Consider the following 18,826-nt stretch of genomic DNA (forward strand, 5'->3'; position numbering starts at 1 on the left):
AAATAGTAAAACCAACATGAAAAAGAATCATGATAAAATCGTGATTTTTTCTGAAAATCGAAACAAAAATTGTGATATTATTGCCATATCGCCCACCCCAGGTGTAAAAAAGTGCCTAGATGTGCTTAGATGCTAAAAATGTGTTATTATTGATCATTATATCACACTACAATTAAACATAATGAAACATTCATTTGAATTGAAATTGTTTTATTAGCTTAGCTAATATTATTTATTAGCTTTTTCTAGAGATTGCAGTCATGCATGACATGGTGAAAAATGACTTGAAATAATACTGAAAATAGGTTAAGATGAATGTTGAAAATAGGTTAAGATGAATGTTAAAGGTGTGCCCCCTAAAAGCCCCCCCCCCCCCCCCCCCCCCCCCCCCCCCCCCCCCGTCGGAGAAGTCTCACTCCGAGCTAAACTGAAAAGTTGGCAACCCTGGCTTTGTGTGTAGCTGCTATCAGAGCCATAGAGAGAGAGAGTTGCGACACTCCCATAGACCTCCGTTGTAAATAATGGCGGCGCTTTTAACCGCCTACTTCCGGGATATGAAGATCGGAATAGTTCCAAACACTGTCATTTGGGCGTTGGACACCATTCACTTACATTGCTGCGCGTCGAGTTGTTCCAGAGTTAAGTTGCTGAAATATCGACCTCTTTTGAATTGTCAACTGTCTATATTGTATCAGAGGCCCTTTGCGATGCTTATACTGGTCTTCATTTGTACATGCACAGCGTAATTATTTATATTTTATGTTGGTTGTTTCAACCAATTTTCAAGCACTGCCTGCTAGCTAACGTTAGTTAGCTAGCGCGACTTCGTCAGCTAAGAGTTCGGTAATGAATCGCTACCACCTTTATAGCAACTTTTATTTAATTAAATTTTTTGGGATATACTAACTTTTCATTATGTTATTATTGTCTTGAGTGAAGCGGCTTGTGAGAACAATGCTGGACCTTTAGGATTGTTATGGCCATCACCAGTCCTGTCTGTTTCATGGATCACCTGCCCCTGGTTTTTGTTTTTCTTGTTCACACACACAAGCACACATTTTTGTTGTCTGTCATTGTTTAATAAAAAATATTTTATTTGAAAACCTTCATTTGTATCAGCCATGCTTAAATTCGTTTTTAATCTGTTATAGTTTTGATAATGTGTATGGCCTTAATCTTAAAATAATATTCTTAGTCTTAACATGATCATGTTTCACGTTGTGGTCCTGGGGGTGGCCACTTTCATCAGAAGAAGTGAGCTAGCTTCTAAGCGAATTCTGAACGGACCGCCACGGCAGACCTCTTTGCGTGATCACGAAGGTAGGCTAATGGCTGAATCAAAATTTATAAGCAAAATCACGGGAATCAATAGCCTAATACAGCCCAGTTGTGCTAAAATAAATATCATGAGACGTCCATCATCAGATGAATGATATGGAAAAGTTAAGTTAGAGCCGCTAAAGCCAGTGCTACTACCCATGCGAACATGAACACTAAGCTTTTCCCTCCAAAAATATAGCCTAAAACTTATCTCCAAATGCAAAACTGACATTAACAAAATGCAATAATGCAATAACAGCTGAAAAAGTACTTGGGTGTGTGTTTTATTTTATATTTACCGTTCAATAATGCAATCGCTGCTGTCGGTCCCATAGAAGAACATGACAGCCAGCGTACGTTTTGGAACTATTGGGGCTTACATGAACCACGTGACAGCCATAGCGGCGACATCAAAGAGTGTCGCAACTCTCTCTCTCTATGGCTCTGGCTGCTATCAGTGACGTCCTTGAAGGTCACATGATTATGTCTCTTCTTCATGTTCCATATATGGAGTATTTTTGTGCATATAGCGCCCTCAGGCTATAGGTATGAATTGAAAACACAGCACATCTCAGTAAGAAGCGCTCATAATGATTACATCGACGCATTTGGGTATAAATTCAATAAATATTATTCCTGTCTATAGAAATATGATGTGAATCAATGAGAATATATCAATATTTCTCCAAGTCTGCACATTTTTGAGCTAAAAGCCCTGAGGGACGTTGTTTTGTGAATCGCTGTCATGACAACAGCACGGAGTTTTTTTTTATGAATGGACCAGCTGACGGTCATAAATCATATTAAAGGTATCAACGCATTTTTCCATTTCATAAATCCTGACACAAAATAAGACATAACTGTCACTATAAGTTTCTCAGAATACAATAGTTGTCAAATACTGAAACTTGAGTCTTATATCTTTTTAATGATGTATAGTTTGTCAAGGTAAAACATTTAATCTGATAGTTACTTTGAACTAAATAAATAAAAAAACGCTTCAGTGCGCCGACGCACTGGTGAGGGTTAACAGGTTAAAATGTTTTATTCTGTGGCAGAAACAAAGCTTCCATACCTCCTGGCCTCTTCCTCCCATCCATCCTCCCTGACGCGTACCGTTACGGTAGGGCCGGCCCAGCCATCGGTAAGCGCCGGCGGTGCCGCGGTAGCCTACCTGAGAAAACGCCTCGGTTACGACTGTAACCTCGGTTCCCTGAAGAGGGAACGAGCGTTGCGTCGAAACTGACGCTATGGGAACGCTTTGCGTGATGACGTCTTGAAGCACATGTAAAACCAGTCCAATGGTGTGGCGGAACGTCAGAGGCGGGTGACGTCACGTACCAGGAAGCTATAAAAGCCGGCCCGAAACAGAAAACGAAAGCTTCGTAAAGTCTGAAGTCGCGCTGACAGGCATGAAGGAGATATGGCAAGGCGACGCAACGCTCGTTCCCTCTTCAGGGAACCGAGGTTACAGTCGTAACCGAGGCGTTCCCTTTCAAGGGAACTCCCGTTGCGTCGAAACTGACGCTATGGGAACGTCTATACCAACGCCTCCATAGCTACAAATGTCTGTCCTGTGTGTAATCATGTGAGCAGCACTAAGAAGACAAAACATGAGACCCTGGAGTAGAGTCTAAATCCAGAGAGTAGAACCTGACGAAGGTGTGCGGTGAGGACCAGCCTGCCGCATCACAGACGTCCTGTAACGATACTCCTGATATAAGGGCCTTAGAGGCCGCCATACTCCTAGTAGAGAGCGACCGGACAGCCAAAGGAGAAGGCTGTCCAGCCGCCTCATAAGCCAGTGAGATAGTCTCAACCACCCACTTGCTCATCCTTTGCTTAGACACTGGACCTCCCTTGTTAGGGGAGCAAAAGTCACTTTTACGCCACAGGGCAGCTCTGTGGACATACGCGTCTAACGCCCGAACAGGGCAAAGCAAATTATTCGCCTCCTGGTCCGATTTCGAAAGGGAGGAGGACCTCCAAGTGCCACGAGGGAAACGAGATACCAAAGGGTCTTTCCCCACAGACATTCCACCCAAAGGACTGTGGTAAGCACCTACGGCCGCCACATAAACCTTTAAAGTGGACGGGGTCAGACCTGCAGTGAACCGGTCCTGCAGGAACTCCAGAACTGTACCAATTGGGCAGTTGACTGGATCCAACCGACGGTCACTACACAAAGAGGTGAATACTCTTCAGTTCAGGGCATAAAGTTTCCTCGTGGAGGGAGCTTGGACTGTAGAATGGTCTCAACAACCTCAGTTGAGAGACCTGACTCTATGAGCTGGGCCCCCTCAGAGGCCAAGCCCACAGGTTCCACAGTTCTGGGCGGGGGTGAAATATTGAGCCCCCTGCTTGGGACAGAAGGTCCCTCCTGACGGGTAGCTCCAGAGGATGCCCGTCGAGGAGGGACACAAGATCGGGAAACCATACTCTGCCCGGCCAGCGCGGGGCTATAAAAAGCAGGCAAACCCGGTCCCTGCGAACTCTTTCCAGAACTCCCGGGAGCAGAGCAACTGGGGGAAAGGCGTACAGACGTAGCCTCGGCCACGTCTGTACCATAGCATCCAGTCCCAGAGGAGCTGGATGCGTGAAGGAGAACCAAAGTGGACAGTGAGACGTCTCTCGAGACGCAAACAGATCCACTTATAATTTCCATATCAGCTCCACCACCTCGGGGGTGGAGCCACCATTCCCCGGGCCTCGGCCCCTGTCTCGACAGAGTGTCTGCTCCTATATTCTGGACCCCGGGGATGTAGGTTGCCTTGAGTGACAGCAACTTCCCCTGGGACCACAAGAGGATATGGCATGCCAGCGCAAACCCCCTTGATATAGGCGACTACCGACGTGTTGTCCGTATGTCCTACACATGGTGTCCCCTGAGACCTGTGATAAAGCTCCTCAGAGCCCGGAAGACAGCTAACATCTCTAGGCTATAGAATGCCAGGAACGATGATGGTCTTCCCACAGACCTTGAGATGAGCGACCCTCAGGATCGCTCCCCAACCCGTGAGGGAAGCATCTGTCGTTAGCAGTTTGCGACGACAAGGAGCTCCCAGCACTGGGCCCTGGGACAGGAACCAAGGTTTCTTCCACATAACCAAGGCACGTAGGCATCACCGCGTGACCTTGATTGTGCGAAATGGGTTGCCCCTCGGGGAAAAACCCTCTGGTCCTGAGCCACCACTGCAGGGGCCTCATGTGCAGCAGTCCAAAAGGTATCCCGTTGGAAGCTGCTGCCATGAGACCCAACAGTCTCTGGAACTGTTTGACAGTGAGTAGCTGGCCTAGCTTTACACTTCTCACAGCTGCCAGGATGGAATCGAAGCGTGGCGATGACAGGCGCGCCTGCATCGACACTGAATCCCAAACCACGCCTAAAAAAGTGGTCCTCTAAAATGGAGAAAGCACACTCTTCTTGGCGTTCAGCCATAACCCCAACTCTTTCATATGGGCGAGAACAACAACATATGTTGAACCGCCATCTAATGCGACTGAGCTAAAATCAACCAATCGTCGATGTAGTTCGTGATGTGAATACCCCGGAGGCGCAGAGGCGCCAGAGCTGCATCCACGCATTTGGTGAAAGTGCGGGGTGATAAAGCCAGGCCGAATGGAAGAACTCGATATTGGTATGCTTTGCCCCCGAAAGCAAACCTCAGGAACTTCCAATGACACGGACGGATGGAAATATGCGTCCTTGAGGTCTATCGTGACAAACCAGTCCTCGGACCTGATCTGTGGCACGATTTGTCTCAAGGTTAACATTTTGAACTTGAGCTGCATGGCTGACTCGTACAGAACTCGAAGATCTAAAATGGGACGCAATCCCCCGTCCTTTTTTGGAACTATGAAGTACCGGCTTTTACCGTGTTTACTTCCTGTTCCATAACCAGAACCTGCTCGGGGCCCACCACTGTGGGCAGGACCCCCATAAACCGCGGTGGGCGTTAATAGAATTGTATCTAATACCCTTTTTCCACGGTCTGCAGGACCCAACGAGAAACATTTGACAGTAGCTTCCACGCTGTCAAAGATTCTACTAGAGGTACCAGTCTCTCGAGACTGGTTTCTGGATTTTGTTGCTGTTGAGTAGTCGGTTCGTCGCCCTGTAACGGCGCACCGGCAGGGAACGACCAAACAGACTGCTCCAGCACCCTCCTCAGAGGGGGCGGGCATCCCGAGGCCACTACGTTTCCGGGTGGACCTTGAGATATGTGCTCGCCGGAGACCGCTGCGCCCTGTAACACCGGAGGCGGCAGGGTTGGCAGAACGGTCCCCTGAGGGCACCGAAGAGAGACGGCACCGTATTTTTCTCCTGCTGTTGAGTAGTCGGTTCGTCGCCCTGTAACGGCACACCGGCAGGGAACGACCAAACAGACTGCTCTAGCACCCTCCTCAGAGGGGGCGGGCATCCCGAGGCCACTACGTTTCCGGGTGGACCTTGAGATATGTGCTCGCCGGAGACCGCTGCGCCCTGTAACACCAGAGGTGGCAGGGTTGGCAGAACGGTCCCCTGAGGGCACCGAAGAGAGATGGGCACCGTGAAAAGAGGTGTTAACCGCTCTGCTTCGGGGGGACTACCCTCATTTGTCCTGAGCCCTCAGACATCAGGACTTTTTCCCAGCAGCCTTCTTGGCGGTAATAACGGTCCGCAGATCCGTTTTACCCCTCGAAGACTGCTGGGTTTGAGAGCGCCCTCCGTGTCCCCGAGATTTTTGTGGGGGAGCACGAGAGGACACACTCTGTTTTTGAGTGGCACGATGTTCAGCGCTCTTTTTAGAGGAGTGAGGCTGCTCCCGCTCAGCAGCCTCAATGAAAGAACGGCGGGGGAGAAGTTTTTGTAATGCAGCTGCCTGTTTAGCAGCTTCCTGAGATTTAGCTACCGCACTGTTTACTGCATCACCAAATAAACCAACAGTGGAAACCGGAGCATCTAAAAGAACGTGCTTTTCTTTCTCTTTTATATCGCTCAAATTGAGCCACAGATGTCTCTCAGTGGCCACCAGGGCTGCCATAGACCGCCCGATTGATTTAGCGGTCTCCTTGGTGGCCCTGAGAGACAGATCTGTGGCTCTGCGTAGTTCAGCCACTGTGTCAGGACCAATTCCCCCGCCCTCCTCTAAATCCCCCAATAATTCTGCCTTATAGGCTTGCATAATAGACATCGTATGCAGACACGCTGCAGCTTGACCAGCGGCTGCATACGATTTATGAACCAGAGATGATGTGAATTTTACTGGCTTAGAGGGAAGTGAAGGAGCTTTCAGGGAAGATGCCGTTGCTGGAGAGAGATAGCTCGCAAGCGTCTCCTCCACCTTCGGCATCTCCCCATAACCATATTCTTTATATTTGTGAATGGAAGAATAGTGGGATGTTTGTGGTGCATACACTCTGTATGAAACCGGTTTTCCCCACGATTTCGACACCTCGGTGTGGAGATCGGGGAAAAACGGAAGGCTTCTTCGCTGAGGCTGTGTACGAGATGGCAGGAAGCGTTCGTCGAGCTTACTTTTCGAACGAACGTCCTGCCTATCCTCTGGCCACTCAATAGATAATCTGTGAACTGCTCTCGTGACAACATCGAGCAATTCCTCAAAAGCGTGAGACTGAGGTGGCGAATCCTCAGACTCAGCTTCAATACTAACAACGTCCAACTCCTCAGAGCTGGACAATTGCAGTATTGGTGCCTCCATCGGGGGGGAAGAAACCGCAGCGCGTGCTTCCACACCCTGATGAGAGGCACTGGATCTATCAGAAGGATGTTGAGATAAGGCAGAGCCCGTCTCAACATCCACTGATAAATCCATTTGTGAACCCCAGGTCTGAGATCGACGCCGTGCCTCGGCAGCGGCGGGACCCAAGCCCTGGGGAACGTGATCGGGATTGAACCGAGCCAAGCGGGATCGGAGCGTACGCAATGGAAGCGCCTCGCAATGCACACAGTCACCACCCTCGAGTGCTGACTGGGCATGCTCCTCACCCAAACAAACAACACAAAGAGTGTGAGTATCACCTCCCGTTAAATAACGCGGGCAGGGATGGACACACACTCTAAACTGCTGCTTGCTCGCCATACTGAATATATATATATATAATATAGACAGACAACACCAAATAACAAGGACAGATTCAACACAGAGCGCAACTGAAGACTCAGAAAGCTTTCGTTTTCTGTTTCGGGCCGGCTTTTATAGCTTCCTGGTACGTGACGTCACCCGCCTCTGACGTTCCGCCACACCATTGGACTGGTTTTACATGTGCTTCAAGACGTCATCACGCAAAGCGTTCCCATAGCGTCAGTTTCGACGCAACGGGAGTTCCCTTGAAAGGGAAACCTAAATCGGGTCAGGCCAATGACGTCGTGTATAGAGTAGGCGGGGCGGGCTTAACATAATGACGACAGAGTTGCGACGGTTCCCTGCTACTTGAAAACAAAGAAGAGCTGCTGCTGGAGAATAGTCTTTCGAATCGGCTTTGGCCGCGACTCTGGAGGACTTGGAGTTAAGTTTTTCTTTGAGAAAAGAGCAAAGAACGGCACTTAAGTCATTCTTAAAAAAGGAAGATGTGTTTGTACTTTTGCTGGCCAGAAAGGGAACGTTTTGGAAAAGACGTGTTATGGACCCAACCAACTCTATAGGAGGGGAGGGGAGAACTCCCTCACATGGTACAACCCATGCAGAGGCTGCGCTCTGCGGTGTCAGAATGCGGAACGTGTGTAGCCGTGACATTGAAATGTGCAAAAAAAAAAATATATATATATATCCTCGACCGGCCCAAAAGTTAAGCGGCCCACCGGGAATTCTCCCGATTCTCCCGATTACCCACTCCGGGCCTGGTCACCGGTATATGTTCTAGTAATATAGAAAAACAACTAAACGCTTTAGCTGTCAAGGGTAAATAATTAAAGTAAACAAAAACAGGAACTATGTACACGAACAAGACTTCCAAACATCCATTCGGCCAGGTTCTTGATTCGTAGGCCAAATCCCGATGTAAGAAGGGCAGGGAGTTGTGACGTTGACTCCCTGGGGTATCAAAAGTGCACCAAGTGCACGCAGCCAGATTTGAAACACGGCCGCCTCCAAGAGTGATTTCCACTCAGCAAAACGTCAGTAAGCATCCGTCAATTTAGAGAAAAAAAAATCAATTATTATCCCGAAAGTAAAGAAGAGAGAGAGAGAGAGAGAGAGAAAAGTTTCTTAATCGTATGTATTCTACAATGAGCCAATCTCTCTCTTTTATAATGTAACCAGAGTTTACTCACATTCTGAAGCAGAAATATCCCGTTTAAATGTAACGTATTTGAGCGATTCATTGCTTCAAAAATGCTTGAAGATCCGCGTCGGACAGCAGCGCAGTGTTTCGATCCACGTCTACTTTTACCTTGCACTGACCATCTTGCCTTCGAAATCTCTTTTACTTGTCGGTCTCGATCATCCACTCGAACTTTAATTCCCAAGTCTCGCAGAGAGTTGGTGCAGCATCATCTGAAAAGTTTTTACTCCCGTCTCCCGGTAGATCCTTATCTGTGCTGGATAGACACACTGAGCTCGCACATCCTTCATTTTGAGCTGTTTCATTACGTCTCGTACCTGCGCTCTCTTCCTCTGCAGCTCAGGTGAATAGTCGTTGTCAAAGAAGATTCGTTTCGCGTTGTTTCTGTTACCAGGCTTTCGTAGGACAGCTTCCTCAGGACATGGAGATAAAGATTGAAAGGGCACACAGGGCCCTTGCAGCCAAACCAAAAGACCCCGCCGCACCCCCGAGATCGATAATAGTGAGATTCCTGGACTACGCGGTTAAAGGACAAGTTCGGTATTTTACACTTAAAGCCCTGTTTACAGATCGTATCTGATGAAATAGAATGGTTAAGATTAAAATTTGGACACATGCTCCTGTCCCGAGAATTTTAGGTTTATTTCGCTTTTGTGGACCTATTTTGCCAAACGCGTCACACCCGTGATTCTTCCGAAGCGAAATAAACCTAAAATTCTCGGGACAGCAGCATGTGTCCAGATTTTAATCTTAACCGTTGTATTTCATCAGATACGATCTGTAAACAGGGCTTTAAGTGTAAAATACCGAACTTGTCCTTTAACCGCGTAGTCCAGGAATCTCACTATTATCGATCTCGGGGGTGCGGCGGGGTCTTTTGGTTTGGCTGCAAGGGCCCTGTGTGCCCTTTCAATCTTTATCTCCATGTCCTGAGGAAGCTGTAGAACTGTGGTGAGCAGACCTTTAACAAATTCCGCCGTGTTTTCTCCTTCGCAGCCCTCTGGAACTTGATATATTCTTAGATTATTCCGCCGAAGTCTATTTTGTAAGTCTTCGCATCTATCTGTGAGATCCACCTCACGTTCCAGTAGATATCGTAGCGCTCTTTCATGTCTCATCCCAGTCTCCTCAGCAGTACTAATCCGTTCCTCCGTCTCCGCGATTCTACTCTCCAAACCGTTTACTTGGCATTTTAAGTCCTCAATCGAGGTCTCCACTTTTGTCAGTGATATTCTTGTTTGTTTATGCCCCTCTTGGTTTTCTTTTTTTAACGATTTCAGTTCTTCCATCACTTCAGTTTAGCAGGCCTAGCAGGGCTAGGTGATCGTTTCTTATCGTCTCTCTCTCTTGAGTTTTCATTTTTGGAGGTATTCTTGTGTCTCGTTGCTGTACTCATTCCGAAAAACTCTGAATATAACTGAATTTGTAATATAAATCGAGATTTATTACAAAAATCCGACGGAGCTTCACTTTCAAGCGTTTGCCATCTCTCTGACGTCACCGGAAGTCCTGATACAACCTTTAAACTAAGACTCCTACGTATAAGTTTTAAGCTAAATTAGGAGTTTTCTGAGAGGATTCTTAGAAGCTTTAAGAATATGGACCCTGATTTGCTATGGAGGTTGAACAAAAACTGTATATTATTAGAAGGTTTATATAATCAAATATTGCTCATGCGCAATTCAAATGATTGTATACAACAAAGTTGTTATTTGAGTGTGGGTTATTATTAGGCCGCTGTCGGTAGCCTAAAAGAGGCTTAGAAATAGGGTTTCGTTCCGACAAACGGGGCACAAAAAAGTTCTCCACGCATTACACACACACACACACACACACACACACACACACTAACCCGACCCCTAAACCTACCCATCACACACATACACACAAGTCAAGCGTCTATAAAATGCCGATAGCAGGCCGGGTGAAACCCGTAGTTGTTGGGACATCAGAGACCGGTTTGTCCAGGAGGGCAACATGTTTATTAGCAATAGCTAACGTTAGCTCCGTAGTGTCCAACGTTTTGAGCCATTCCTATGCTTGATTTTTTCCCATCGGACTTCAGTAAAGGGCTGCGGACCTTTCCCACCATCTTTTCCGACATGAAGAATACACTTTACGGGTGTTAATCGAGCTTGATCGCCGCTATCAGATGAAGATGCGCTGCTTACGTCCTCCTCCATGTTTACATGTGCGTAGTGATATTGGCTTGATTTCGGCTGTGACCTACTTACATTTTCGATGCTGATTGGTTGAAAATCTAGCTCAACAGTTTTACATGTCTCAATACGCAGTCAATATAGTGCGCCAATAAATTAACTGCAGGATAATGCGTGGAGAACTTTTTGCTTGGATACCTTTTATTAACGTTGAACATATTGAGCAAAAGAAAAATTAGTGCCCCGTTTGTCGGAACGAAACTGAACGATACAGCTCACATACAGCGGCCTATATATCTGAAAATATATAGCAGTTGGTTTTAATAGTTTTGGCTCTACTGCTCTACATGAAATGTTTCCAAATACAGTATTTTAAGTGTGTGTGTGTGTGTGTGTGTGTGTGTGTGTGTGTGTGTGTGTGTGTGTGTGTGTGTGTGTGTGTGTGTGTGTGTGTCCATTAGGGCGTGTTTTCAGCAGTACGGTCTGCGTTACACAGCTGTCATCCCTACCAACATATTTGGACCTCATGACAACTTCAACATTGAGGACTGCCACGTGATGCCGGGGTTGGTACACAAGACGTACCTGGCAAAGAGTGAGTCATGTTTAACTTTCTGGAACAATCTGAAGCCACAGTCACATTCAGAGTGTCCCACATGTTGGTAAATTTGCGTGTGTTTGTGTGTTTTGTAGAGGAAGGTAAACCTCTGCAGGTCTGGGGTTCAGGTCGCGCCCTGCGTCAGTTCATCTATTCTGTGGATCTGGCTCGTCTGTTTGTGTGGGTTTTGAGGGAGTATGACGAGGTGGAGCCCATCATTGCGTCAGGTACTCGACGAGTGTTTGACATCACACATATTGGATCTGTTTCATCAGAGCTCAATGGCTGATCAAATATCAAGATCATGTCTCTCTTGATTTTCTTTGCCTTTGTTTCTTCTCTCTAGTTGGAGAGGAGGATGAGTTGACCATAAAGGACGCTGTGGACGCTGTGGTTGAAGGGTTTGGGTTTAAAGGTGAAGTGATTGTATCCTTTCACATATAAACATTGTCTGCAGTTATTTTTTACAGCTGACAGAACTGCTATCTTTGTTCTGTGGAACTCAAAATAAGACATTTTGCAGAATGTCCCGATTGTTCTTGAGCTGTTGAGCTTTAAACCCTTTAATCCTTAACTAACCGCTCTCAGTATGACACTAGTAAATCAGACGGCCAGATCAAGAAAACCGCCAGTAATGCCAAACTACGCAAATACCTGCCAGACTTCAAGTTCACACCGTTCAAAGCAGGTGATCAATCTTCACTTCTCGCTTCAGCAATTACTAAATGTTTTTTTCAATAGTAGTAAAAAGCAGAGACCAAAACAAGAACCTTTATAAGTGCTTTCCTTTTACAGCCGTCAAGGAGACGTGCGATTGGTTAGCGGCCAATTATGACATCATCCGTAAATGAAGATCGTCACATCTCATTGGTGGTGGGGGGGGAGCATCTTAATGCTGGAAACCAATGATTTATCAAACATTTTTTTACAAATTTGTCAATCAGGGTATGTTCTGGGTTTATTGTCTAATGATCTGTACTGTGAATTGCTATAATACACTAATATTTAAAATAATGTTGTTTATTTTTGAATTTATTGAATATTTTAAGGTTCCCAAATTCATACATGTCTAGAAAATCAGCAGTTTTCATTTCATTCCCAGCAGGAAATTTTTCATGTGGAAAATTTCGAGAGACTTTCATCCAAATCCAAGTCATGAAGAGAAGTTAGATTTACAAATATAAAAAGAAAAAAAAAGAAAAAAGCAGGACACTCTAAAATACATTTAAAAAATAATTTTACATTTTAGCGACCACACTTTTGTGTCATTTCATTTTCTTGTTTTTGTATGTATAGTCATTTAGCGAATAGGGTTGGTATCATTAGAATTTTAGCAATTCTAATTCTTACCGATTCCCAGTTTCGAGGGATTTTTTTTCAAAGTGAGTAATTTTCCTATTCTTTTGTTCTTTGGTTAACATTAATGACACAGATTGCAGCAGGACAGTGTTAATTTTGACAGCAAATTTTGATTTAGTTTTAGTCATAGTCTTTTGACTAAAATGCCATTTAGTTTTAGTCATATTTTAGTCATCTGAATTGTTTTAGTTTTACTCTAGTTTTAGTCGACGAAATACAATAAGATTTTAGTCGACTAAATCTACAGTAGATTTAGTCGACTAAAATATAATGGGTTTCAATTTAAATGCATTTATTTAGAATTTCTCAAAAATTTCCAACCCCATATACTCCCGGAGAAAACATATATTTACCTGCTAATATGAATGATTTTAAAGTTTGAACGTGCAATACAGATACAGATTTAACTACTGTAACTTAAAAAATATCTTAAAATTAAATAAAACCACTTTTCCTAAAGTAGAAGACAGTCTTCTTTTCAATGAATGATATATGAATTCTTTATAACTACTTGCATACATCATTCTCTATTCTTTCAAGCAGACATATTTATTTGTATGAATTAAATATAATTAATCCTTATTAAAGCTATTAACGAGCAGTGAATGCTTTTCTCTTTTTCTTTTGTTGCTTGATCAATATTAAGGACACAGACCGCATTAGGTTTATTACCCACTGTCACTTTAAGACATCGGATCATGTCCAATGACATGCGGATCCAATGCACTGATGCACATAGATACACTCACAACTGTTTAAGACATAACTGACATAATTTACGTGAATACTCTCCAAAACGGACATTTAGACATAATATTTGTGTGTATTTGTCCATTCAGACACGAAAGAGAGCTCAATTCTGTACTCGCGCACTGTATAGGCTAGGTGTCTATGTGCATGGCTGCACGCTTCGGGTCGGGTGTGTGCGCACAGAAAACCGTACCGAATATAGCTCTTTTTTTGCGTCGTCACTCTTATTCAGATCTTCATGTCTGCTCTACTCATTCTCCCAGACGTTTACATGTTTTAACGTTTTATGAGACGTGCAGCGCATGCGAACTCGTGTGCCGCTGGGTAGATCACGTTACAGTACAATTGAGCGCATCTACCACAAATGCAGGACATCAGACTGGATCGCTTCCCAAATCGTCACTATCTAACATTTTCGTCTAGTTTTTATTCGTTGACGAAAATGTCAATAGATTTTCGTCATAGTTTTTGTCATTCAAAACTAGTTTTTATTTAGTTATCGTCTCGTTTTCGTCTGTGAAAAAATGTCGTTGACGAAAATAATGACGAAAATTATTCGTCAACGAAATTAACACTGCAGCAGGATTATTAGGCTGCTGTCACTTTAAGACTATACAATATGACCAGGCTATTCAAGTGCTAGTAGTAGCCTAGATTACTATCAATATGTCTTTCTCAACACTGAAACGTAAAATTTCCAATGAAAACTGTCAGTTTAACCCTGCCTGGACTGACAAATACTTGTTTATTTTACCGCCACATCCAAACGCCAAACTGATGTGTTTAATTTGTAATGAGTGCGTTGCAGTACTTAAAGATTATAATGTGCGGAGGCACCACGTTGAGAAACACCAGACTTTCCGCACCAATTTTCCCGAGGGATCTCAAGAGAAGGCTGCAAAAGTGCAGAGTTTCAATGCAGGGGTCAATGACTGAGCCCGACTAATGCCTCGCCTTCAGAGGCCACCAACGACAGGCTGTCATTGTGGAGGTCTTCCTCCGATCCATCAAAGTAGACGAGGCCGGCCGCTTCAAAGGAGGGGGCGCTGGTCTGCTTTGGTGAAGAGGCACGCGGGGTCTGAGCCGGCATGAGCTCACTCGTCTCCGTACGCTCGTGTGTTCTCTGACCCTGACATTTCTTCCTCCGAGGCTCTTGGGAGGCGGGAAACGGGAGGGCGCGAGGGGCGGGTCGCTCTCTAAAAAGAAAGCTAGCCGCGAGCGAGGGGAGAGTGGCTTGTTCTCGCAATGAGTTCCACACTCTGGTAAAACCCCCAGATAAAATTCAATGATTATATTTGCACAAAAGTAAATTCTAGAGGTCAACTTACTAGAAAGTAAATACTGCATGAGCAATTTAAAATGAATACAGAAAAGCCACTTGTGATCAGTTTTGAATGTTTGTAATTGACATTTATAAACTATCAATGACACTGTTTACATCTTGTTTCTTTTTGTTTTTCTACAGTTTGAAAGGACTATAATCCCAGAGCGTGGTCAAACACATTCATAGGAATTCATGAAAAACATGAACATATAACATAAAAGAGAAATAAATGACAGTCCTTCTATATGAGAGTTTTTAAGACTAAACAAATCATATTTCTTTTAGAACATCTTTCTGCTATGTCTACAAAACATCGACATGAAAGATGAGTATTGCTGTTTTTCTGTTACCTATAAAACTATTACACTTCAAACTCGTCTAACTATTACACTTAACCCTAAAACAGGCAACGTGACCTGGGAGTCACATTACATAGTTTTTATTGTCTTTTTTGGGGTATAAGAACGATTTTTTCATCAGATCCTTTTATCATTTATCACAGCCTGGTCTGTCTTGAGTATGCTGGTCACATGATTTGCTTCAAGTTTTTTGTGATAAATTAGTCAGCCTGACCTAAATCCAACATGGCTGCCGGTGGTGCAGGACATTCAGATTTTGAGGAAAGTAAATATTAAACTTACTTTTTTGCTGGAAAAATAATAATAATACTGCTAACATTAATTGTGAACATTGTCTTAAGGTGCTGAAGAAGAAAATGAATGAATATGTTGTTCATGTATAAAAAAAGGATTAACCCTAATTTTGACCATCTTTGTATTTTGAGTTTTTAATTCACTATATTACAATTAAATCCTAATCTAATCATGACAAACTATATATCGTTGGAAAGGTCTAAGACTCCTAAATAGATATTTTAGCACTGTTTTTTGTTACAAATTATGTAGAAACAGTAATAGATGAATTTATGACAATAGTGCACCTCAAAAAATCTACATCAAAACAGGAGTTCTGGCTTTGTCACAAAAAGTCGATGCACACACTTTTAATAATTGAAACTTTGGTTTTCATGTTAAAAGTTCATAATAAAACATATAATCTAGTATTTGTCAATAAAAAATGATAAAATAATATCCTCTATAAAGTATAATATATATATATATATATATATATATATATATATATATATATATATATATTATCCTCTAAAATATAATATTATCTTATTTATCGCTTTTTTATTACTTCACATATTTTAGTAGTTATCATAAATTAGGTATCATTTGAAAGCTTACAAACTCAGAATTCATCCTGTGTAAACCGTTTTGAAATTGGACGTTGCGTTTCCATAGAAACGGTACTCTAAATTCTTTTCTCTGGCTCCACCCCTTTTGGGCGTAATCATGTTTCATAATTTATGATCAAAACCTTTTCTAATCTTGACAAAATATTGTCAGAAAGGTCTGAGTCTCAAAGTTCGATATTTTGTGACAGAAGTGATATTTGGACAGAAATGTATTAATTTGTTACGGCAGAATGCATACAATTAAATTCAATGGAATGTATGTCACCCGGTGGCGATTTTTGGTATTACGCCTAAACAAAATCTCATGGGAACTTCGTTTTGTGATATCAACTTCAAATTTGGAACACAACTTGGTTAGATATATGACTTTGATTTTATATTAATTTTAGAGTAAAAAATATTTTGTAAAATATATATTTTATATAAAAGAATATTAAGTAGCCTACAGTACATTTGATTTACTGTAAATTTAAACTTCCATAACTTTTTCATACTTCCATTTTTTTTTAAGTGCTTTCACTTCAGCAATAATCTGCTGAGTGTTTTCTTTAAAACAAGACCAAACTTAGGTCTATACCCATAAGCATTCTTGAATTACAACCATTTAAGTTTGATAAGTGCATTTTAATGTCCATTCTCAAAAAGGGGGCTGAGAGTTAAGGGGTTAAAGTACCATTTTTATAGTAACGCAAGGTCCGATTTCAAAACAGTTTTCACAGGCTGAATCTTGAGTTCGTAGGCTTTCGAATGATATATCATTTGTCAACATTAGATCAGAGGAAGTATAGAATATAATTGTTTTAAAAATGCAGTGGCAAGTGGGCCAGTAACAGTTAACAGATTAATGACTATAGGTCCTTTTTTTTTACCCTAATCAGGCAACGTGACCTGGGAGTCACAACTCATAAAATCCAAAATATATCAAATATTTCAAAAATTCTTTTGGATATGTTTTACTTAAGTCCAGATGATATAAAAAATGACATTAAATGATTTTTTGCTTATCATTTTCCACTCTTGCCTGTATAAGGGTTAAATATGTGCATTTCACAGCACAGTCATAGATACACAGTTATTTTGTGTATGTCACTTGTTATTTCATTTTTTATGTCACAACAGTTAAGATAATGAATTAGTTAATAAGTGGTATTTTTAAGTGAAAGGTGGGATGATTCATTTTTAATTCTGTCCGCACCAATACTTTGACACCAGAGTTTTAGGGCATCAGTTTTTTAGGCCTGATCCTGTTATGTGGTTGAAGGATGAACCCAATCGCAGACAGTTTGCAGGACACAAGGTTTATTATATACAAATAACAGGGAAAACAAAGCCCACGAGGGGGCAAAACAAGATAAGACAGGACAAGGGGTGACTAATCTAGACTGTGACTTGACATAACTTTGACTACATAGCAGGTTTTGAACCGACACAGGACAGCAAACACAAGGGGATTAAATAGGGAGAAACTAATTGAAGACAGCAGGTGACACAGAGGAAACAATAATGACTAACCAAGGGTAACAAGGGGGCGGGGTTACATGACGAGACAACGCAAGCACATGGCCAAACAAATGGCCATGTGCTGCACATGAAAACAAGGGCCTGTCATGACTCTGCCGCAAGACGAGAGAAAACCAAGAACAAGATGGCAGAATCATGACAGAACCCCTCCCTTAAGGAGCGGCTTCCAGACGCTCCCCAAGGGAACCTAAACATGAGACATAACAGACTGTGACAAGGACACAAACCAACAAAACATGCCGAATAACAACAATGGCAAACATGAATAAACAATTACAGGGTTGGGGTGCAAAATCAAAAACAATAAACAAGGCAGAGGAGGTGGGGGAAACACAAAGTCATTAGGGGGCAGTCCAGGGTGGATGGGTGGAACGGAGGTTTTAGGATGACGGGACGAAGGCTGATGGCGAGGGGTCCGGGCAGACTTGAATGGGGACACATGAGGATAAGTCTTGGGGGAAACAGTCCGGGGTTTAATGGAGACAGGGGTGACCGGGGAAACACACAGCGGCTTGACAGGGGTGGAGACCACAACAGGAGCAGAAACAGGGGGTACAGCGGGTGACAGGACAGGCATCGTGACGGGGGTACAGCAGGCAGCTGTGGAGCAGGAACAGGAACTGGGCTCTCAGAAGCGGCTTCAGAACCAGTATTGACCGAAGCAGACTCAGAATCTACGCTCCTCATCTCCGATTCGGTATCAGCCTCTGATTCTGGAACAGAGCTCTCTGTAGCTGGCCTGGGATCAGCGCTCTCTGCAGCTGGCCTGGGATCAGCGCTCTCTGCAGCAGACTTGGACACAGGGTCTGGGGACAAGACAGGAGTGACAGGGACTTCTAGAATCTTGACAAGACGGGATAAGTACTCTGACAGGGTTCTAGCAGCAATGACGATCGGCATCTCTTGACTAGCTGAAACTGAGCGCAAAACAGCCTTAGCAGCTGAATCGGCCGCTGCCCTCTCTGCAGCACTCACGACTGCGGGCTCTAGGACAGCGCTTGCAGTAGCGGGCTCTGGGACAGCGCTTGCAGTTGCAGCGGGCTCATGGACAGCACCCTCAGCAGCGGCGGACTCTGGAACAGCGCTATCCGTAGCAGCAGGCTCTAGGACAGCGCTTACAGTAGGAGCGAGCTCAGGGACAGACAGAGACAGAGGATTGGAGGCTCCCTTCCTCCTCTTCTTTCTCCTTGGCCGCGGAGCAGAGGCCATAGCCGGACTTGTGACTGGTTGGGGAAGCTCAACAGGAG

The 18,826-nt window shown here is 43.8% G+C and overlaps 1 protein-coding gene across 4 annotated transcripts in view; it reads left to right on the forward strand.

Moving 5' to 3' along the window:
* Positions 1-18,826, forward strand: part of LOC309482079 (GDP-L-fucose synthase-like) — a 274,578-nt gene that overhangs the window by 217,434 nt on the left and 38,318 nt on the right. Inside the window, exons 6-10 of one of the 4 annotated variants that reach the window (XM_082147305.1) lie at positions 11,225-11,358; positions 11,457-11,588; positions 11,708-11,787; positions 11,950-12,049; positions 12,157-12,373. The exons of the other annotated variants lie outside the window; for them this stretch is intronic. Of the exons in view, the coding sequence (XP_082003431.1) occupies positions 11,225-11,358; positions 11,457-11,588; positions 11,708-11,787; positions 11,950-12,049; positions 12,157-12,212 (502 nt within the window). The 3' untranslated portion in view covers positions 12,213-12,373. Of the gene's footprint in view, positions 1-11,224; positions 11,359-11,456; positions 11,589-11,707; positions 11,788-11,949; positions 12,050-12,156; positions 12,374-18,826 lie in introns of those variants that run through there. 4 annotated transcript variants of the gene reach the window in all.

This window comes from Leuciscus leuciscus (assembly GCF_965113295.1).
Source record: "Leuciscus leuciscus genome assembly, chromosome: 19".
Lineage (NCBI taxonomy): Eukaryota > Metazoa > Chordata > Actinopteri > Cypriniformes > Leuciscidae > Leuciscus > Leuciscus leuciscus.